The sequence below is a fragment of the Peromyscus leucopus genome, chromosome 17, assembly GCF_004664715.2.
Source record: "Peromyscus leucopus breed LL Stock chromosome 17, UCI_PerLeu_2.1, whole genome shotgun sequence".
Classification (NCBI taxonomy): Eukaryota; Metazoa; Chordata; class Mammalia; order Rodentia; family Cricetidae; genus Peromyscus; species Peromyscus leucopus.
Genome location: NC_051077.1, coordinates 43,878,353 through 43,902,185, shown reverse-complemented (window position 1 = coordinate 43,902,185; position 23,833 = coordinate 43,878,353). Strand labels below are relative to the sequence as shown.

Sequence of the window (23,833 nt, the reverse complement as noted above, 5' to 3'; positions counted from 1 at the left end):
AAAGTAAGCATGGATATGTTTAGTAACGCTGGAGCTAGGAATTAGCTCTGTTGGTAATTGGACTTAATCTCCAGTTTTAAAGGTGGGATAAAAATGAATAGCATAAATAAATAAAATAATATGAATAAAATAAATGAATAATGAATAAAAATAAAATAATGAAGCTTTTTACTTAAGTGCATATTTTAGTGGCTAGAAGAACAAGTAGACTCAAGATAGAAATCATTTATATATCATTGATTAGAAACGAAAATGATATTTTAGAAATAGTCATCTTTGGAAGTAAATATGCTATGTAGAAACAACCAGGTTTTCATAATTTGTCTCTTTCTTATTTTTTTTTTCTTCAGGAAGAAAATAAACTTTATTTGTACTAGTTTTATTCACTATGTTGGCTTCTTAATGTTTTTATGAAGTTTAAGTCATTTGGGGGTTGAATGCCTTTCATCTACTAATGCCTTTTCGTGATCTTGACTTTAAAAGCTGTATGTGTTACATTTATTTTATTTGTGTGTGTTAGGAGGCCGGTGGTCACATGTGCCATGGCATGTGTATGGAGGCACTTGTGGAAATCAGTTCCTCTGATTTCCGCCACGTGGTCACAGGACTCAATTCTGGTGTCAGGCTTGGCAGCAGTTTTCAGTGCGCTGAGCCATCTCACCAGCCCCTGGACTTCCTGTGGGGCTGGAGGGGACAGGGTTAATAGTCCACTTACTCCATGTTAAAAGCCTTTAAAAATAGTTGACTGCCTCTTGTTTTATTTGAATTACTTAGGAAGCTCTTGCATTCCTATAAATTACGACTAGGTACTGTGGAGACTGAGGGTAGCTACAATAGTAATATTAATAGCTAAAACTTATGGAATTTGATTCAGAGCATTTGGCCCTTTCCATCATAAGACATTCTTCTTCTCAAGTGTACAAGTCTCAAATGATCTGCGCTTGAGTCTAGTGGGCCCTTAAGGCTTTGATATTGAAAACAAATCGCCAAGGATGTTAATTTCTTGTAACTGCTGTTAGACTGAGTGTTCTATGGCTCTTTAGGAGAGGAAGAGACAAGTCTGCTTTTGGCAGGTGTTACTAAGTAGGCCATTTTCCGAGGAACCAGGGAATTTGCCAGGCATTTGTGGTGGAGTCTAGAATGAATAAACGCTGTTGGTACAGAGCCAGTCAGAGCATGGTTGGTTCTGTTGCATCAGAACGTGATGATGTGTTTAAAGCGTTTTCCCTGCCCTGTCACACTCGGTGATGTGTTTGCTTTTCCTCCCTCTGGAAAACACAGTATTCTCCACTTTTTGTACAACTTTTAAATCCAGGCGTTAAAGTATATTGTTGTCATAAGGGCATCCTGTAGGCTCTGGTTAAAAAAAGAGAGAATTGCTTGATGTTTGTGATGCTTTGTTTTACACTGTTGTTTGATTTCAAGCACTGTTATAACAAGGTCCTGTTGTCAGATATATATTGCCCATAGTATTCACATTTTCAATTAAAAAATTGTTGATCTTAGTATTTCTAGCTCTATTTTCTAAAAGTAACCAGCAAACTCTTTACTGTGGTTCTTCATTTTAAATAATCTCATGGCTTATCCTACATCAGAAATGCTTTTTATATTCATTTTTTTCAGGATGTGAGCAGACTTCTTACCACATTCACTAAATTTGTAATTTTGGCATTTTTCTTATGTTGAGGTTTCTACCTTATTACCTCCATAGGAGACTAGTGGCCTAAATTATACTTTCAAATTCTATTTTTGATTTTTAATTAATATGTGTTTAATTTTTAGGGGTGTGTGTGTGTGTGTGTGTGTGTGTGTGTGTGTGTGTGTGGTCTTTCCTTTACAACTCAGACCAAAATTTACTTCAGCTTCTCTTTTGCCGATTTTATTATTTGTTCTGATGCTGTCTACAGATCATTGTCTATGCAGAGATCAGAAGTGCATGTTTAACCTCCTTCCAGTATGCATAGGAACTTTCATCTACCTTGTCTATCGAAGGTGCTGTCTTTGCTATTGAGGTGGTACACGATAGAAAACTAAACAGTACATTGGAGTAGGCCGGAGCTCTGCACTGACACTGGCTAATTGTATGCCTTCTCTTTGGATTCTGTGTTAGCTTCTGAGGCTTTGCGGTTTCAGTACTTAAATGTGACTAGATGCCTGAACAGATTTTCAGAGCATAGCCTTCTGTATTTCATTTATACTGTCATTGATCTAGCCCCCATCTAACTGACCCTTACTGACTGCAGAGCTCCATGCTGGGCACTGCCCCCGCCCCTCCTTTGTGTTTTTTGAAGCAGTTTCATGTGGTCCAGTCTAGCCTGGAACTTGATTATGTAGTTGAAGATGACTTTGAATGTCTGATCCTCCTGCCTCTTACCTCCCAAGCACTGGGATTACAGGCCTGTACCTCCATGTCCAGTTTATGCAGTGCTGGGGATCAAATTTAGGATTTGTACATGCTACCACCTGAGTCACATTGACAGCCCTTGGCACTGCCCCTTTACTTTACAAAACTCAGGGACCTCTGTTCTCAAGCTCCATTTACCCTCTCCTCCCTTACCAGGATGACCAGTCCTTATCAGTACGCTCCCAGAGGGAGAGAACACGCGTGGCTGGACCTGCTGCTCTCAAGACAGCAGTGACTTTGGCAGGGAATGCTTAAACATGGGTGTCTGCCCGCCTTTGTCCGTAATGTTCAGCATCTGTGCTTTACGCTTGTCTGCTGTGAGAGCAATACGTAATGTCAGTGGGAACGCCAAGTTCTCCTTCATAACTTTGGAAATTGGCCCAGAAGAAATAAATGACAATCTTATTAAGCAATGGTATGTTTACTTTTTTTGTGAAAGAATGTCATTTGAGTGTTTATCAGTGAGAAAAAAATTAGGTTGCTGTTTATATAACTATGGAATTGATTACTGAATCCAGTGTAAGTAAGATGTAGCAGTTTGTAATTTTTTCATTTAATACTGTTTAACAACTATACAGTGAGAGCTAGCAGGAGGTCTATAAAGATCTTTAATAATGGAAAAGTAGACAATCTTGATATTTATTATTCTCTACTTTTGTGTAAACTTTCATGTTTAAAATGTTGGTCATGAAATTGGCAAGTATTTTTTAAAAGATAAAACAAAAAGTGAAAAATCACAACTTACTAAATAGTATCATTTATTGACTTCGATTTTATTTATGTGTGTATCTGTAAACTGTGTCAGCGCGGAATGCTGTAGGCTGCAGTCAAAAGGTCTTAAAAACTAGCGTCTACGTATTTACCTGGAGACATGTTTTAATTTGTGTAAGTAAAGGCATGAGGGTGGAATTGGACATGCGTTATCACAGCAGATTGGAATGTGTATTCTGAGAGCAAAACGCTGTCCATGACTAAGAGTACAACATTTTCTCTTTCATCCTGCCTGTGTGCGCCTGTGTGTGCACATGCATACACGTGTGTCTGTATGAGTATGGAGGTTAGAGGTTGATACTCGCAATCTCCCTTGATCATTCTTTACCTTGTTAGCTGAGGACAACTTTCTTTGACCCAACTTCATTGGGTCTAACAGTGAGACTCTGCACTATTAGAAATATATTTCTTTGCCAGGCGGTGGTGGCGCACGCCTTTAATCCCAGCACTCGGGAGGCAGAGCCAGGCGGATCTCTGTGAGTTCGAGGCCAGCCTGGTCTACAAAGTGAGTTCCAGGAAAGGCGCAAAGCTACACAGGGAAACCCTGTCTAGAAAAAACAAACAAACAAACAAACAAAAAAAAAATTCTTCAATGAACAGTTAGACTTATTTTCTACAAATCAATGTTTAGGTTGCAGATAATTAGTAAATAGTGCATTTTATTTCTGTGGTGTCAGAGTGTTTTACAGTTCTATGGCCATAGAAGAATGAAATGAAGCTGAAAAGCCTTCTTAGTACAGTTAATTGGTGAAGTCACTTGCAGGTCAGTTTGCATGCAGGTCATTAACTAAGTGAAGTCTTTCAGTGTTGCTGGTATTTGAACTGTAAAATCGCCACTAATTATGTTGTTGATCATACTTGTAAGCGATTTGTTTTTGTATATATGTTAGCATAATTATGATTAGTTAAAAATTTGAGACTCCCCTCACCACCTCTAAAGTTGAAGGATTCCTTGCCTAAATGTAGAAGATACTTTTTCCCTCCCCTTCTCTTTTGCTATTGCCAGTGTTTTAGATTAAGATGAATACTATATGATTTAATCATATTAGATGAATATCAAAGTATAATACAATATAGTGAAGTCTTAGACACCAAAACATTTGAACAAAATTAAAAGTTGCGTCTTTGTTTTATTTCCTTTTGTCTGTCAAATGTTAATCTTTCTTATTACTTTTCTGCTTCTGGTCTACATACTGGCCTCTAAGCTAAAAGTAGGTGACAGAATGGACCTATGGGCTAAGAGGTTAATAAGCAATGTGTGCTGGATCACAAAGCTAATAGGTAGCAGAGCTAGCATTTGACTCTCTAAAACCTTCTACCATCAAAGTATGTGAAGGTCATGGAATTTCTTTTCCAGACTCCTCTGAAGGAAAATATTTGTCCAGACTTTTTTATTACTGAATTTTAACTGGTAGGTAATTATAAGTAGATATTAGATTGGCAGGCAAATATTGGTGGTCAAACCTCCAGAGAAAAGTGTGTGTGTGTGTGTGTGTGTGTGTGTGTGTGTGTGTGTGTGTGTATGTGTATGTGTGTATGTGTATTGCAGGGTCATGGGGGACTTGGTCTTAAATTTGAGATCTAACGAACTTTAATATAATGTAATATCTTGGAATCCAAGTAGCAGGAGCCAGCTTCATCCTTTTGATGGTTTAGCTGTTAAAATGAATTGGTTTCATTTTTTGTATTGATATGTTTGAGCCTTACATATCCAGCAGCTAGTTTTGGTGGACCCTCCCTTCTTCCATTCTCTCCCTCCCCGCTGTCCTCAGAGAGTTCAGACCCAGTGGCCCATCCTTGGTAGGGGAGCTTCACTCCTTTTTTCTAGGCTGAGGCATGGATTTGATAGATCTCCAAATCAAGACTGCAGACTTCATAGGGTAGAAGTTTTTTTAAAAAAGCTTAAGGTATGTTACCAGAAGAGAAGTAAAGGGGCACCAAATAGGCAATATTAATATGGGCCTTTTGCACAAATAATGTCCTTTTGATGAGGATAATTACTTGATTATTTAATCATTTTAAGTTTGAAGATATACCTAGTTACTAAAAATAAATATTTGAAATTAGGCTTTGAAAAAGGGGACAAGGAAAAGTTGAAATCAATTGGAAAAGATGACCAAGAATATACATATAATTCAGATACTGTTTGCAATGGTCAAGTGATCAAGATGTTCAAGTTATAGTGCATCATTAGAAAATATATTAAACACCTCATCAAAAATGATGCGTGTGTCCATTTAATGATATAACTTTCAGAAAGTGTGAATGAAAAACTCATCATCTAAAACAGATATGGCCAGCTTGTTAAGTAAGTATGGTCTATATATTTCACTTACAGGAAATGGAAAAGGCTGAAGCCAACCACTGGTCTGTTATGACTCTCCTGGATAATTGGTTCTCTCTCATTCTTCCCACAGCACATCTCAAGTAATAGAGCAAGATGGGCTCTTCATATGACTTCTTGCAGAAATTCTAGCCATTTATTTTCCTTATAGACTGTTGAAATCTAGAAAATATCTCTTGTGCTCAAAGTATTTGCTTTTATGACTATCTCCTTTGTATGGCTTTCAGAATTATTCATTTGAAACTTGGAAATAATATTGAATAAAAATTCTTATTTTATATGTATGAGTGTTTTGCATGCATGTATGTATGTGTACCATGTGTATGCAATGCCGGTGGAAGCCAGAAGAGAGCATCATAAGCCCTGGACCTGGAGTTACAGATGGCTCTGAGCTTCTGCGTGGGTACTGGGAACTGAACCTGGGTTCTCTGCAAGAGCAGTGAGTGATTCTCACTGCTGAGCCATCTCTCCAGCCCCAGTAATACTGTTCTACTCTTTTCCCTGGTAATGTATGTCTCCAATGGTCAGGGAACGTATGTGGACAGGATAAGGAAATAAGGTCATAGGACTTCATTCATAGTTTTAAAAGGTATTCTGCTACATCTCCATTACTGTCTTTAAAGATAAGCAAATGAGGGCAGCATTTGCATTGAGAAATGGCATCCTGTGAATTTAGGTTAATAAAATCCAATTGTGAGAAGCATTTTTTTTTTTTTTTTTTGCTGAAAACAAAGAAATGCATAATCAAGGAAGCAACTCTTAACCTTGAAGACCTCTTTATTTTCCAGAGCTTATTTGTATATATCAGTTTTAGAAAAGCCATGCTATCATTTTTATATTAACCAACTCTTGAAATTCTTTTAGTATAAAAGAAGTTTACCCTAAGTGTAAGAGAACTTCAGTTTGTGTTTGGATAATGCCTAAAACTTGTCTACTTCATGTGTAAAATGATGTTGAAAGATAAAGTTGTTCAGTCTGTTGCTTATTAAAAGATTTAATACACATGTAATTGGTTTCTGTTTATCTCACTTTTGCATATGTAAGCAAAACCTTATAACACATATATTGCTATGAACTGTATACAAAGAAATGGCGTATTTGAATACCTTATGATGTGGTTAATGTTAGGAAATAATACCTTTAAAGTTACTGCACATGTGAGGTGTGTATGCATCTCTATGATGTATTAGAGTAGACTAAAGCGTCTTTTCCTCTCTTCTTTTTTACAATTTAGTTTGTGTGTTTGTGTCTGTGTGTGTTTGGTGGAACAAAGTACATAAAAACCATTTAGAGGTATCCCTAGAGAAAATATTTGAATTTTTGAAAAGTTTTGGTTTTCACAAGTTTTGATTTGCTGCATAGTTTTGTGAATTGGCAAGTTAGAATAGTTTCTGTAGGGTAATTATTTGAAAATCACTAAGCTCAAAACATGTGAATGATGAATATGAATGTTTGCTGTGCTCCAGTTCACAAGTGTATTGGAGAAATAGATATGCCATATGCATAGCTTCATGATACAAACAGTCTAGAAGTGCTTTTCGTGGTTCTGGTGATGTGTTATTGTACATGTATGTTGAAGGGTTCACAGGTTCTGAGTTTGCTTAGAAAGGCAGTGAAATCAGAAGTCTGTAGCTCTTTAGCTCCATTCAGATAAGGGCAACACAGGACAAAAGTGTTGGAGCTTGTAACGCATTTAGTAGTTGACTCGTGTATGCATGAGGTGTGTGTGTAGTGAATGTATTCTGTCTGTGCATGTGTGTGTGCAACTACATGTGGAGGCCAGAGGTTGATGCATGGTGTTGTCCGCAGTCAGTCTCCACCTCATTGTTTGGTAAAGATTCGTTCGTTCGTTCGTTCGTTCGTTCGTTCGTTCGTGTCGTGTGTGTGTGTGTGTGTGTGTGTGTGTGTGTGTGCATGAGTGTGTGTCACATGTGTGTGGCTGCCTGCAGAAGCCAAAAAAAGGGCATTGGATCCTGGGGATTTGGAGTTACAGGTGGTTCTGTTGGGAACCAAACTTGGGTCCTTAGAAGAGGAATCAGTACTTCTGTACCTTTGTGCCATCTTTCCAGTTGTCTTCGTGTTGTTATAGTCCTCTTCTCTTCCTTTCCTTTTCTCTCCCTTTGAGAGAGACAGGGTCTCTCACTAATGTTGAGCTTGCTAATTGACTAGAATCACTAGCCAGCAAGCCCCAGAGATGGCTCCTCCTGTCTGTGCCCCCTAACCTTTCACTACTGCACCTAGATTTAGAGGTGAGTTCTGGGATCTGAACTCAGGTCTTCATGCATACACAGCAGGCACTTCACTGACTGAGCCGTTTCTTTATCCATGTAGTAGATTCTTTAAACAATTTCAGGGCTAAGGGTGTAGTTTAATGGTATACTTAGCATGCATGATCCTCAGCATTGAAGAAAAAAAGAATCTTCAGACTTAGAGAAGTGAAAATTAATACAAAAAATCCTCCATGCTTTATCTAAATTTCTGAATTACTAGCATTTTACTACATTAGTTTGTTTTGTGTTTTGTTCTTTGCATTTGTATTAAATATGCCAAAGTTATATAAAACATGTAACATATTCTATAGAAAATGTATGATATACTTTATTTTTAATTATGTCAAGAGTAAAATTCAGAGAAAGTGCGTGCTTTTCCCAAATAAAGAAGTACATTTGGACAGTGGTGGCACACGCCTTTCATCTTAGCACTCAGGAGACAGAGGCAGGTGGATCTCTGAGTTCGGGGCCAGCCTGGTCTACAGAGCTAGATCTAGGACAGCCAGGGTTATATGGAGAAACCCTGTCCTGAAAAACGAACAAAAAGTACATGTGTATGTAATTATATTACAATTTTTAAAAATCAGAATTGGCATTCTTACAATAATGTACATCTTTTCCAGCAGACCAGTGCCCATACTATATTTTTCTGGTTCATGATCTAATCCTAGAGCACATCTTACAGTTAGTTGTCATGTCTTTTAATCATAAGACTATTCATTATCTTGTATAATTTTGACATTTTGGGGGTGTTTGTTTGAGACAGGCTCTTTCTGTGTATCCTGACTATCCTGGAACTTACTATAAAGACCTCAAATTCACCGAGATCCACCACTACATCCAGCTAATTTCAACATTTTAAGGAATACAAACAAACTTACTGTGCAAAAATTCCTTAATTTGGGTGTATTTGTTTTTTTTTTTCCTTGTGAGAGTTACTTTCTTTGTTTTTGCCTAAAATACCACAAAGTACTGCGCATAGGGGCTCTTGATACTACCCTCCAAAATATTTTTAATTTACCAGTTTTAATGTTACCATATAGAAAGCAAAGTAGAAACCCGGCTGGTGGTGGCTCACACCTTTAATCCCAGCATTTGAGAGGCAGAGGCAGGTAGATTTCTGTTAGTTTGAGGCCAGCCTGGTTTATAAAACAAGTTCCAGGACACCCAGGGTTACACAAAATAACCCTGTTTCAAAACAAAACAAACAAACAAACAAACACAATAAAACAAAAGAAAGCAAAGTAGATATTCTTAACATTTGTTGAGGTAGCACATGCTTTTATAATTTGATAAATGGCTTTTCTTCTGAAAATGTTTAGCCTTTAAAGTAGTTTCTATCAAAATAGAAGAATGTAAAGCTTTAAATTTGAGTGCTCACATTTTGAACATTGCAGTGCAGAGATTGTATCTTTAAACTGTCAGCCAATACCAATAAGTTGTTTATTCTTGGAGCACTTCGGCCAGAACACCTAAATCACTCTACTATTCCCTTTGTAGATATGTTACACCTTCCCAGTGCAAACATTCAAGTGTGTTCAGTAGGGGGATGAGAAACCCTGTTAAGGAAAAGGAAGTAGATATTCCCATTTTCATACCTTGTTTCTAGGGCATTTGAATGATGAGGAAATGGTGTATTTTGTTGGCTGATGTCTTAACAGTGCTGAGGTTCTTGGGTTGGCGTGGGAGCTCCTTGTCCTCTTACTTCTCCTACCCAGTGTATGTAGGACAACCTCTTGCTGACATCCAGATGTGTTACCTACTGTTTGGGGAAGACTTCTGTTTCAGTGTTGCTATGTGATAATTTATTTGATATGTTTGTGATTATCTCTTTATCTTTACATAAAAGTTTAAAACAAAAAGACAGCAAAGCAAGGTCATCTAGAAAATTTGCTTAGTCCTTAAAAGTCAGGGAAAAAGAAATAGGTCTCATTTTGATTTCTTGTTTTAATTTATTTTATATTTATTTTTGGCACAAGGTCTGTAGATTAGAGGTTGCCAAACTGTGGCCAGTGTGACAGATCTTGCCCTTCATCTCTTTATTTTTTTTTTAAGACAAATTTTCACCTGTTTCTTAAACTTTTTTTAGAATGCTTTCATATTCATCCACTGGTGTGTTTCTGTACTTTATTTTGTGGTACTGTGGCAGAGTTAAGTAGCTGGAACTCTCTGGCTTCCATGCCACGGATTCTTGCCCTCTAACTGTTGCCAACTCTTGTATCAGATTATAAATACTCTGGCATTCATTTTTTTTTTTTTTCCTGTAACAAGTTTTAGGAAATTTTACCTACACTGAATTGGAGACTGTGCAGATAGAAGCTTAAAGAAAAATTCCTAATAGTGAACTTGTGGGTTTGAAATTTTTTGTGTATGTCTTAGTTACTGTTCTACTGCTGTGAAGAGACATCATGACCAAGGCAACTCTTACAAGAGAAAGCATTTAATTGGGGTTTGCTCACAGTTTCTTAGGATTAGACCATTATCATGGTGGGAAGCAGACAGTCATAGCTGGAGCAATAGCTGAGAGGTGAGAGATCATACTTAGCAGGCAGAGAGAGACTGGGCTTGGCTGGGCTTTGAACTCTTGAGAGCCCATCTCCAGACACATCTCTTCCAACAAAGACTCAGCTACTCCAACAAGGACACATCTAATCCTTCCAAACAGTTCTTCTAATGGGGACCAAGTATGCATATAGATGAGCCTATGAGGGCAATCTCATTTGTCTTTCCAAAGGGCTTGTATTTAAATTAGGAACTTTTTGTCAAGGCCTCTTTTTACATAACTGACAGCTCAGTGTATTTACATACTTAAAAATTTGCATTCATTTTATGTGTTAGAATGAACTTATTTTCATATTTAAAAGTTATCTGCATTTCTTCAGTTCTCCAGTTGTTTTTTAAATTTGTTTACACATGTAAAATATGTAGTAAATATATGTCAAAGATTTATTTAACCCTAATGAAGGAACCAGCTTGATGACAAAACCGATTCAGCGAACATGTGATACAGAAATGTATATATAGTCTGTGAAGGAAAGAAAATCCTGTTAAGACATAAAACAACAAACAACAACACAGACCTTCACAATTCTGAGAGTTTTCTTTCCTGCTGGAAAACAACTCTTTGCATTTTACTAGATGAAAATCATTTTCTGTTTATCAGTCTTCACAAGTAGTCTTCACAAGTAGATAACTGGAGTTTATTTTGTTGGCAGTAAATGGTAGTAATTCACACAAAATTCTCTTGGCCAGAATACCAGATGACCATTGGCTGCTTGTTAATATAAGGTCATGAGTATCCTTTATACCTTAATTTATCCAAAATTAGAAAGAAATTTTGGCTGATCAACATTTCCTCTACTTTTCAGTGATTTTGTGTTACTTACCAATTTGTAAGGAAGTTGGAAAATTCACTGTTAAAATAATCTCTTTCTCTTTTGTTCTGCAGGAACTCATTATACAATGACAAATGGAGGCAGCATTAATAGCGCTACACACCTGCTGGATCTTTTGGACGAACCGATCCCAGGTGTTGGTACATATGATGATTTCCATACTATTGACTGGGTTCGAGAGAAGTGTAAAGACAGAGAAAGACACAGACGTGTAAGTATTTTATAAAAATGGTGCGAAATGAACTGTTTAAAATTGTGTTTCTGCCAGTGATCTCAGTTCACCAAAATGATACACATTAAAATATATTTGGCATGTCATTCATGATGCATTTCCCCCTTTGTCTTGGTTTGTCTCTTTTGGCTCTTTATGCCCTGTATTTTTCTGGGCAGGGTTTGAGGTGGTTTAAAAACAAGGAAATACGGTTGACAAGATAGGAAGGGAAGGGAGAAGTGCAGCTTAGGAGTTGGGTGAGGACACCAAGATACTCGCTCTCAGCGTCTCAGCAGCTACAGCGTCTCAGCAGCTACAGCGGCAAGAACCGTGTTGCATAAGCCTAGTGCAAAAGGAAGACAATGTACTGAGAAAAAGAATGATTCTGTAGGATTTTGCTGTTACTTACATTTCCTTTCCCAGGACTAAATGCTGAGCTATTTCTCAAATTGGATCCTGGATAAAGCTTTTTGTGTGCATAACAAGCCACTGGGTTTTGTTTTGTTTTGTTTTTTAATGATTTGCTTTTATTTCATGTACATTAGTGTCTTGCCTGCATGTATGTCTCTGTGAGGTGCCAGATTCTCTGGAACTGGAGTCATAGATAGTTGTGAGCTGCCATGTGGGTGCTGGGAATTGAACCTGAGCCCCCAGAAGAACAGCCAGTGCTCCTAACTGCCAAGCCACCTCTCTAGCCCCTGGTTTTTTAAAGGAAAAACATAAATAAAATTGAGGCATGGTAGTTCCTGCCTATAATTCGAGTAACCAAGAAACTGAGGAGCAGGAGCTTCTGTCTCAAACAAAATAACCCTATCCCCCGAATCCCACAGTACAGTGAATATAAACTGGTATAATCTAAAACACAATTTTTCAAAAAGAGAAAGAAAATTTCTTTTATATTAAAATTCCAAATTGTCAAAGCCTCTCCATTCATTCATTCATTCATTCATTCATTCATTCATTCATGTGTTTGGTATCTGAAATTTACTATCAAAATAAGTTTATACAAATTAGTTGTAATTTTTTGTATTGGTGTCTGTTTTTATGTGAAGCCTGAGCTTGCAATAGATTGTGCTCTGTATGAAAGTACGGATTGTTCAGATGCTCTTGACCTGAGGGCAGAGCTGAAAAGAAGCACATGAACTCACTGCTCTCGTCCAGTCATTCTTAAAATGTCCTTTGAACTAGAAAAAGTATTGAGGAACCTCAAGAAACTTTTGTTTATATGAGTTAATAGTTCCCTGTTAAGTACTAAAATTTAGAACATTTAAAAATACTCATTCACTTAAAAATTATGACTACAAGCCCATTATTTGTAAACCTAACTATATTATATTAAAATAATACATTTTCTAAAATAAAAAAGTATTTGCAGAGTGCTTTTTTTTTTTTAACCCTCTTGATTTTCTGGCTTAATAAAAGACTGATGGGTTTTTATATCTGCTTTTGCATTCTAATGTTATGGTTTATTTGCTTAAAGAATAAAAAGAAAATCTAGCCTCACACAATTGTAGTTTGAAAAGCTATGAATATTTCAATAGCCATTTTATCATAGCTATTTTCTGATAGAATAAAATAAGTACTAGTTTCTGAAAGATTAGCTATTGTGTGCATTCTGAAGTTGTCTTAATCAACACTGCCTTTTGTTACATTAAAATCCATTGCTTCACCTTGAACTTTGAGGATATACTTTCTTCACATGAAATCATCATTTGGATAATAATACTTTGCTGATCTATGTGTATTGTCAGATGTGAACAGTGGTTGGTTGGTTGATTGGGTTTTGTCCTGGGAACTTAACTCATGGCATATACAATCTTCTTTAAAAAAATAATTTATTTAATTTTATTTTATGTGCATTGGTGTGAGGGTGTCAGATCCCCTGGAACTAGAGTTATAGACAGTTGTGCGCTGTCATGTGGGTGCTGGAAATTGAACCTGGGTCCTCTGGAAGAGCAGCCAGTGTTCTTAACCACTGAGCCATCTCTCCAGCCCTGGCATATAAAATCTTAACTGCACTGGAAATAGTTTTTCTTGTAAAACTTCAGGGGGTTTCATGGGCCTAAACTTTTTTTTTTTTATCTAGCCTGTATTAATAATTTTTATTAGGTAGTATCAGAAAAGTACCACTGAGTAAAAATACTTTACATTGTTGTTAATTTGCTTTACAAAGTGACAGGTATCACCAGTGTTTTCTTTAGAAAAGTCTTTATATGCATTACAGCTTACTTGACCAATACTATGTTGGTAAGCATTTAGGTGATTTCTATATTTGTTGATTGGCGATGCACACACAGTGTTTCTATACTGAAAATACCCTAGCCGTGTTGATTAGGTGACTGTTGTGTGCAAACAGAGGAACAAGAAGAATGACAGACTCTGTCTGAAAATGATCTAATATTATCTTTGAAAAATATGTTTATTTTATCAAGGAAATGCAGAATGGAACTTAGTGACTGCTTTTAAGACATGCCCTACCTCCAGTTCTAAAAGTGGTTGATATCTGTGTTTGGACTCTTCTATTATGAAAGGAGTGTAATTTCCTCATTCAGCATAGAATTGACTGTGTTTTTTAATTGGTCCTTGTGGCTTTTGAATAGATGATCCATCTGAAATAGAGAAGGCCATTGAATTCCAGCTGTAGCTCTCCTACAGGATAGTTGAGTGCTGAAGTCCTGGACGGACAATAGGCTTCTTAAAGCCAAGTTCTGAGTAGAACTAAAGAAACTAGTTAGGGACGGGCTTAGAAAACCATTCTTGGGAAGACAGGTATGAGGGGAGATTTGCAACAAATAGCTTTCCTCCCTGGTGATGTCGAACTGCCTCTCCTCAGTCAGTTGAGGACACTGTTCTTCTCGATCCCGTGGTGAAGAAGAGTCTTAGTCTGTTACAAGTGGGGTTGAAGCTCTGCGTCTGTGTCTTCCCAGGTCTGTTACTTTGGGGATGTCTCTGCCCATGTGACTTCTGTTATATTCATGAGCATTTACTTGGCTCCCGAAGCCAGCAGTTTCCAGCTAGGTTATCCAACTTGTGATGTGCAAGCCATCTGTGGAGCAGTTAAGGTTTGAATTTGATGGAGTTTGAAACAGCCGAGGTCAGACTTCCATGTGGCTCATTGGCCCCTCACACTCAAATCCACAGGTTCCTATTTAAAGTACAGCTCTCCGAATGGTGTTTATCCTCCAGCTTTTAGGAACAGTGTCACTATTTAGTTTGCAAGGCACTTTCTGTGTTGTGATACCTGGAAAAAATTAGACTCAAGAACTGGAGAACTGCAGTTTAAAAATGAAACAAATATTTCTAATTTCAGATCAACAGTAAAAAAAAGAATCAGCATGGGAAATGACAAAGAGTCTGTATGACGCCTGGTCAGGATGGCTCGTAGTCACGCTGACAGGACTGGCATCAGGTAAGGAGAACTTTCACCGCCAACCTTTGCTCTTGTTTGTAAGTTAACCGAGAGTGTGGCCACCAGGTCCCCAGAGAGTGGAGCTGAACAGCCAGCAGCTGATGGTCTGAGTACCTCTAGGGATAGTTGTAATCATTCCTGGCTTCTGTCATGTACGACAGAAAACATGAAAAAGTAAGGTATTTGTGGAGAATAGAAAAAGTATTGATAACTGGCATGCATAAGAATTTTGTGTTCTGGGGCTGGAGAAATAGCTCAGGGATTAGAAGTACTGGGTGCTTCTCTAGAGGACCCAGGTTCAATTCCTAACACCCACATGGCCTCTCACAACTGTCTCTAACTCCAGTTCCAGAGGATCCATGGCACCAGGCATGCATGTGACACACACACACACACACACACACACACACACACACACACACACACACACAGGCAAAATATCCATCAACATAAAATAAAGTAAATATATATATATTTTTTAAAAAAACCCATGTCTGTGTGACCCATTGCTTTCTTGTGATAAGATAATCTAGATTTTAGCATAACTTTATATATTTTTAGTATTCTGTCAGTAAGATAACCTTCATATGTATAGCTTTCTGTTAATTAAAAAAATTAATTTATTGTGAAGTTATTCAGTGAATGATGTGAACTTCCTTAATTATATTTAATGAACATTTTATTTTATTATTTTTTTTTGTTTTGGGACAGTCTCAACATGTAACTCTAGCTATACTGAATTTGATATGTAGACAAAGGCTGGCCTCAAACTTACAGAGATTGACTTTACCTCCCAAGTGCTGATATGAAAGGTGTGTGCCACCATGCTTAGCTGTGAGCATCAAATTTTAATAAGGTCTATATCATTCATTCGTAAGTCTACTGATTAAGTTTAGAATGGAAACATGCTAATTAAATGTCCCAATTTCATTTGCCAGAGTTGTGAGGCTCCTGTCAAGTAGCTGTCTTTCCAAGGTTTTTAGTGTTTTTAAAATAACTTTTCTCTTTTTAAAATTGCAGTTAATTTTAACGATGTGTCAGTTTTAATTCCAGAGAATTTCAGTTTTATTTTAAAATAGAGCTATTTACAGTTTTTAAAATTGTATTTGATTTTAAATAAATGTATTTAAATTTTTAAGTCTTAAATTTAGGTAATAGTTCCTAATTGACCCTTGGCTTATAGGAAGATTTTTGCTTTTTATTGATCTCTTCACTAGATAGTTTCAACGCTCCCTAAATAGACTTACATTTTGGCCCTGTCCAATGCACTCTTGCAGGAGCCCTGGCTGGATTAATAGACATTGCTGCTGACTGGATGACTGACCTAAAGGAGGGCATTTGCCTCAGTGCGTTGTGGTATAACCATGAGCAGTGTTGTTGGGGCTCCAATGAAACGACCTTCGAAGAGAGGGATAAGTGTCCACAGTGGAAAACATGGGCAGAGTTGATCATAGGCCAAGCAGAGGTAAGTCTCTGCTCAAGATGAGTTAGCGTTGATGTAGATAAGTGTGTCTGCTTCCTTTAGTTACAGAATTAATCACACATTAGGTGATTATAACCTGCACCAAAGGAGAAAAAGACAAAGTCTGTATTTAGCAGAGAGGAATGGAAAATCTGTAAATACAGTGAGAACAAGGGCATTTTGTTTCAGGCAGCTTTTGTGTCATTTAATGCATAATCATGAGTCACGTGGATTATGATAGAGATTTACTGCAAGTGTGGCAGAGAAGTATAGTTAGTGCAACAGGAGCTGTGTGAAGTTGAAGAAGTGGATTGACGTGTCTCTAAGATGGGAACATTCGAATTATGGAAGTGCAAGATATATTTTATAATTTATAAAATCAGCCTTTCTAGGTTGGGATACTTTAAAGAAATTAATACATTTAAAATTTTTTCAGCTTTATTTTTTTGTTTTTTAAGATAGACTTTTAATTGAAATAGAAGTACATCCTTTTTCCCTCCTCTTTCCTCACTCCATCCCTCCTGGGTACGGTCGTTCCAACTCCTTCTGTGCCCCCTTACTCTGAAATTGATAGTCTCTGTCTTTTATTGTTGTTACATTGTGTGTGTGTGTGTGTGTGTTGTGTGTGTGTGTGTGTGTGTGTGTGTGCGTGCGCGCGCACGCATGAACAAGTAAATACATCCTGCTGAGCTGGTTTTTGTTTGTTTGTGTTTGCAGGGGCTGACCATTTTGTATTGGTTAGCTAACAAGGGGGTTCATCCTTGGAGGAGACTAATACTTCTTCCCTAGCTGCCATTGGTTCCTGTAGTTCTTTGTCTAGGGTAGGGTCCTGTGGAATTTCCCCTCTTCTGCATTAATGGGTCTATCAATACTGCCATTGTTCTGGCCTTGCTTATGCTGACCTTTTAAGGTAGACTTCCTGGTAGTTTGGTTCTTAAAAATCTTTCTGCTCCCCGTCCCCTGAGCCATAGATGCAGGAACTATGGTATAGAGGTATCCAGTGGTGCTGGGCTCCCCACAGTCCATTGACCTCTGTATTATGTACAGTTAAGAGTTTTCCGAGATGATCTCCATTTGCCAGGAAATGTGCCTCCCAAACAAAAAGGGTTAGCAGGCCTTAGACTGGAACTGGGCGTATGTATTTGCAGATGGTAGAAGGTCCTATGTTTTTCTTTGCAGTAGTTCAATATTTAATTATATAATTACAGCGATGTTCTGTAATAAAGCTTAAATTTGGATAAGATTCGATATTTATATATTTACATATGAATATATTTTAAAATACAGATATTTGTATTTTCACATATGGCTATATTTTAAAAACTTTTATTATAGCCAAAGTTTAGGTAAAAAGAATATTTTTCGGTATTGTATTTCATGTGGCTTTTGTTTCTTACCTTGCTTAATTAAAGTCAGTTTGATGATCTTTGGGAGAGTTGAAAGAGGATGAAATCTTAGTGCTGGGCTGCAGAGGTGCTTCAGGGTTAAGAGTGGCCGCTGCTCTGCAGAGGACCAGAGTTCATTTTCAGCACCACGTGGAAGCTCATAGCTCTAACTCCATTTCCAGAGAATCCCCCTGTTCTTTTCAGTACTTTGTGGACTTCTGCATGCTTGTGCATCAGTAAACCACACAGCCAAACACACCGACACATCAAACAAGCAAGCAGACAAATACAGGAAAAATCCAAGTGCCAGCACAAGTTACCTCCACCAACGATTTCTAAAACATTTGTGGGTGGGCATGGGTCAGTGCCTGTGTCTCTGTAACAAGACCTTAGAAATCAGGAGAACTAGGAAGTTTACCAAATGGGACTAAGGCTTTTAGCATGGATAGTGGTTAGCTTTTGGATTCTGTTCAATTCCTTGTTCACATAAAGCTTTTGTCATTGTGGAAATAAACTGTTAGAACTTCTACCCAGTCGTGTGTGGGGTGGCGTGTACTTGTAGTCCCAGCTGTCTAGGAAGCTTAGGCGAGGACATTGCTTGAGCCAGAAGTTTGAGCTCAGCCTGGGTGCATATCTGAATCCCAAATCCGAAAATACTAATAACAGTAGCAATAAGTTTTACAGACGTTTCTTATGTGACAGGCACTTGAATTAGTGGTACATTGTTGGACTCGTGTTCATACTCCCTGCTGTTTTTGCTTTTTAGGGCCCGGGATCTTATATCATGAACTATATCATGTACATCTTTTGGGCTTTGAGTTTTGCCTTTCTTGCAGTTTCTTTGGTGAAAGTATTTGCTCCGTATGCCTGTGGCTCTGGAATTCCAGAGGTAAGCCATATAATATTCATTGAATGGAAATTATATTCTGCCTTTTATCTTTAGGAATTGTACTTTTCTAGAAAATAGAGTATTTTTTAATATAAAAAAATTAAAAAAAGTTTAAGCTGGGGGCTTGAGAGATGGTTTAGCCTGTAATATAGAAGTTGATAATCAATCAATCTCAATCTCTCTCTCTCTCTCTCTCTCTCTCTCTCTCTCTCTCTCTCTCTCTCTCTCTCACACACACACACACACACACACACACACACCTCTCAACCACTAATATATAGCACATAAATAAGCAAATTAGGTTTGAAAAACAAAAATATCAGAAATGTTTTATGGCCTGAATTTCTTTGATGGATTAGTTGATATTTTGCTGTTCGACTCTAATTGTAATGTATCCTTCCCTTTCTACAACTGTTGGCTATATTAAATAAACTGATAACTTATAAATTTCGTCATTTTATATTTTAAGAACAGAATTTGACCATAGTAGATCAGTAGTATACACACTTATTTTTTGTTTCATCAGTCGTAATTTAAAAGAGAATAACACTTAAGCTTGAACTCATTTAATTCTCTTTTTTATTTTTTAAAAATGAAGTTTTCTTCTTACATATTTTAGAAATGAACTGTGATTTTTAAAGGCTGTGTAGGTAAATATACTTAATAAGGAATCAATGCCTGCAGTTTTGGTTATCGCTCATCTTCTGTGGTAGGTAAGAACATCCAAGTGATTACAGTGTGATGAGAAGGCATAATGTCTTTATTCATGACGGACAGATGTATCTAAATACTTTGTTTATTCCTATAACAGAAAATTTCGAATTGGCCTTTTATTACGTATTACTATGGCCCTACATTTACTTTATCATGACCTAGTATTTTTATTTGTTCCTGAGATAGGGTTGTCTTTTATCTTTGGTTACATATATAATTATATGCAGATTTATCGTATGTGTAAAAATAAAGTCTTTTTAAATTACGAAATATTTTACAGTTTGCCAAAGTTTGGTGGGTGAAACATGAGAGTGTTTTTGCTGAGTTAAATTCTCACTGTTCCTAAAGGGTTAAACTGCCTCCATCTTTCCTCTGTAGATCAAAACAATTCTGAGTGGATTCATCATCCGAGGTTACTTGGGGAAGTGGACTTTAATGATTAAAACCATCACGTTAGTGCTGGCTGTGGCATCAGGGCTGAGTTTAGGAAAAGAAGGCCCCCTGGTCCACGTTGCCTGTTGCTGTGGAAACATCTTTTCCTACCTCTTTCCCAAGTACAGCACAAATGAAGCTAAGAAGAGGGAGGTGAGTGGTGTCTGCAGCTCCGTAACAGAGCAGTGGTGTCACGTGAGCTCCACGTCCTTGAGTGACGTCGGTGTCGGGATCTGTGAAACGCGCTCGGACAAACTGCCGACTCAGATGGAAACTTGGGTGTAGCCCGTCTGTCTGTCCTTTCCTAATTTGTACTCTTCTGGAATTGACTGCTACTGCTGGTTCAGTCAGACTAGCCAGAACCCCTTTGCTTTCAGCTGATTTCTCAGATACCTTTGCTGTTTGTATTCACTTGGTTTTTGACATTATTGCATGTTCTGGCTTGGGAAGTCAGGTGTGGTCTCCTCTAAAAAGAAAGAAGCTGGCAGATGTGCTCAAGATAGCATAGACTTAGTAGCAGAATCTGGATTTATTTTTCTCTGATTCCAAATGCTGTTTTTATCTACTGTGTTATTGCTGTAATTGTATGCGTATGTCTAGGTATGTTAAAAGTGAAATATCCAAATCTTGGATTATGGAGACTTAGGTGGCATTCTCAGCACTTTATATATATTCACTGAGTGACATTATCATGATCGTTCCAGAGAAAAGAACAGGGAGCCCCAGAGAAGTTGAGATACCGTGGTTACATAGCTGGTCTGTGCAGTTAGGACTTGTGCCTTGCAGCTTGACACAATTCATGCTCTTTACAGAAGTGTAAACTGGGATGACTTGAGCAAGTGCTTAGGGTACCCTCGGGTATTCACTGGATCAAAGTAGTAAAAGGGATAAAGATTTTTTTTTTAAGATTTTTATTTATTTATTATGTATACAGTGTTCTGTGTGTATGCTTGCACACCAGAAGAGGGCACCAGATCTCATTACAGATGGTTGTGAGCCACCATATGGTTGCTGGGAATTGTACTCAGGACCTCTAGAAGAGCAGCCAGTGAGTGCTCTTAACCTCTGACCCATTTCACCAGCCCTGGGATAAAGATTCTTAAGAATAATAATTCAGTCAATTTCCAAAGAAACGACAGTGTAGTTGATTTCCTTCAGGTGGAGAGTCAGCAATAAGTGCCCCTAGAGAAGTGCCCTGGGGGCCCAAGAATGTGTGTAGGTCTCCTTCTTCCTTGAAACTGTCTTCACCGTTTAGTCGGTGACTCAAAGGGGCTGTTGTTTGTATTTAGAATGGTGCCTTTGGAACATACTTAGAGTGATACCAAGTGTGGCCGGATGTTCAGAGTACTTTGGATAGTAAAATACAGAGAAATGTTTGATGTCTTTCACAAGTTTAGAGTAATTACTAATGGTAAAGTAGTTAGCTCCAAAATCTGGAGAAATGATAGCCTACTTAAAAAATAAGTAAACATTTACCCATTTCACGTGTTCCTCTCTTCCCTGTTGATAAAACTTCAGTATTGAAGGTTGCCGGTATTCATTTCCTTCTCTCTACAATACACTCACATTTGTATGTTTGGTGTTAATGTTTTAACTGAGTAGAAAGAGTGCAAATGAGTTTTAAATTAAAGTAGGAAAGAAAGAATAACTTTTTAGAAGAAATGAATACTTGCCTTTGCTTCACAGGTCATGTAGGTTAGGACAGAAAAGGAGTTTGGAATAGCATGGAGTATGAAGTCTGTCTGCTGTGTCTGAATTGATCAGGGGACTAGAACCAAACCATGTTCTCTTTGTAGGTCCTGTCTGCTGCCTCTGCTGCAGGCGTCTCTGTGGCCTTTGGTGCGCCCATTGGAGGAGTTCTTTTTAGTTTGGAAGAGGTATGTACAAAAATATAGCATTGAAAATGGCAGAATTCCATTTAAAATTGTATCTTGGTGTGCTTTTAATTTTTATAGCTGGTATAATAGAATTCAAGTTTTTGAATTTATTTTTAGAAAGTTTTAAAGTAGTTCCCACATAAAAAGTAATAATTTATACATAACCCACAACTACGGAAAATTGTGTTTTAATTTTTCAAGAAAGGATTTGTTTTAAATGACTTGTATGCATCTGTGTGTGGGTGTATTCATGTGAGTGCAGGTAACCACAGAAGTCAGAAGAGGGTGTCAACTCCCCTGGAGCTGGAGTCTTGGATGGCTGTGAGCCTCTGCATGGAGTATGTGTATACTTGACGGCTGAGCATCTCCTATGACTGCTGAGCATCAAGTGTGCATCTGCGCATTACAGCCACCTGTTTTAGCCTGTTACTCATGTGTAAATGTTAGTGATTGTTCTAGCTGAGCTTTGTTGACATCTTTAAAACGAACAAAATAAGAATTTTACTTAATGGAAGCCACTAAAACCTATATATCTCTGGCTGAATTATAGTCCACATTTTTATTTTACTATTTTAAATCACTTTATAAGCTGACTTTTAATTAAAGTTTTATAATTTGCTTGTTTAAAATTTATATGGTTATTTCTTTAACAGTTACTGATGTTTAAGGAAATAATTTTATTGCTTTGGTGGAATATATTGTTTTGTGTTCTCATTGGTTTCCTTTTTTCATATTTTACATAAAAATATGCCTGTGCTTGACTCTAAAATTTTTTTCTTTCGGTTTTAGAGAAGAGACAAATCAACTACATTTTAATGAATTAACAAAAGTTCCTAAGGGGATATTTATTTTTAGCTGATATGATTGAATTAGATATGAAACTCCTTTTGAAAAACAGTTCTTGGTATTCTAAATGATTATTAGACATTTGTAATCAGTTATTGTGAATTTGTAGTTATAGTCAAAGAAAAAGCATCATTTTTTTATTAGGGCAAATCATGTAAATTCAAGCTGCAACAAAATTTGAGCTAGCTACAGTCAAGTTTATACTTGTTATAATGAATCAGAAATGATAGCATTAATTTTTCTTTTTGTTTTTTAGGTTAGCTATTATTTTCCTCTGAAAACTTTATGGAGATCATTTTTTGCTGCTTTGGTGGCTGCATTCGTTTTGAGATCCATCAATCCATTTGGGAACAGCCGTCTGGTCCTTTTTTATGTGGAGTATCATACACCCTGGTACCTTTTTGAACTGTTCCCTTTTATTCTCCTAGGGGTGTTTGGAGGGCTTTGGGGAGCCTTTTTTATTAGGGCAAATATTGCCTGGTGTCGTCGACGCAAGTCCACCAAGTTTGGAAAGTACCCCGTTCTCGAAGTCATTATTGTTGCCGCCATTACTGCTGTGATAGCCTTCCCCAACCCCTACACCAGGCTCAACACCAGTGAACTGATTAAAGAGCTGTTTACAGATTGTGGGCCGTTGGAATCCTCTTCTCTTTGTGACTACAGAAATGACATGAATGCCAGTAAAATTGTTGACGATATTCCTGACCGTCCAGCAGGCGTTGGAGTGTATTCAGCTATCTGGCAGTTGTGTCTGGCACTCATATTTAAGATAATAATGACAGTATTCACCTTTGGTATCAAGGTAAGTGCTCATGTGAGATGATACTGGAATAATGTAGAGATGTCCAAAATATTTATGTGTAATGAGAAATGAAATTGTATCCAAATGATTACAATTCTGAGAGCAGAATCTGAAAAGCCCTTATAGGTCTGAAATCGAGAGGTTTCTGGTGACTTCTGGAGACAGTGGCCCGAGTTTGTTTTTCTGCATTTTCCATGTTCTGAGGCTGCATGCACTCCTTGGCTTGTGTTCCCTCTCTTGCATTTTTAGAGCCATGGCTGGCTGGTTACTCTCTCTTGTTTAACTCTTAGAAATATAAATCCTGATTTCACATGAAAAAACCCCTAGGATTACTTTTAATCTACCCAGATAATACAGGGTAACCTCTTGTTTTAAAAGTCAGTTGGCTGACAGTCTTCATTCTCTGCAACTTTAATTTTTCCTTGGCATGTAACATGGTCATAAATCCAGGAGAAGCCATTATTCTCCCTTCTATAGACTGTAGTATGTTAGTTTAAATGGACACTGTGGTCTCAGAATCAGATTGCTAGAGCTATAAATGCTGTGGCTATCCATCAAGTATCTAAAGTCCTGTGCCCTGGAACATGGCTTCTCCTGGACTCACAGCTTTCTCCCAGATGCA

At 37.5% G+C, this 23,833-nt stretch overlaps 1 protein-coding gene across 7 annotated transcripts in view; it reads left to right on the top strand.

The window, feature by feature from the left end:
• The window catches only part of Clcn3 (chloride voltage-gated channel 3), an 80,304-nt gene that overhangs the window by 36,899 nt on the left and 19,572 nt on the right, over positions 1-23,833 (top strand). For all 7 annotated transcript variants that reach the window (XM_028881050.2, XM_028881048.2, XM_028881053.2 and 4 more), the window contains 7 exons: positions 11,238-11,395; positions 14,706-14,804; positions 16,082-16,269; positions 18,418-18,540; positions 19,633-19,839; positions 21,483-21,563; positions 22,666-23,211. In XM_028881050.2, the coding sequence (XP_028736883.1) occupies positions 14,738-14,804; positions 16,082-16,269; positions 18,418-18,540; positions 19,633-19,839; positions 21,483-21,563; positions 22,666-23,211 (1,212 nt within the window). In that variant the 5' untranslated portion in view covers positions 11,238-11,395; positions 14,706-14,737. The remainder of the gene's footprint in view (positions 1-11,237; positions 11,396-14,705; positions 14,805-16,081; positions 16,270-18,417; positions 18,541-19,632; positions 19,840-21,482; positions 21,564-22,665; positions 23,212-23,833) is intronic.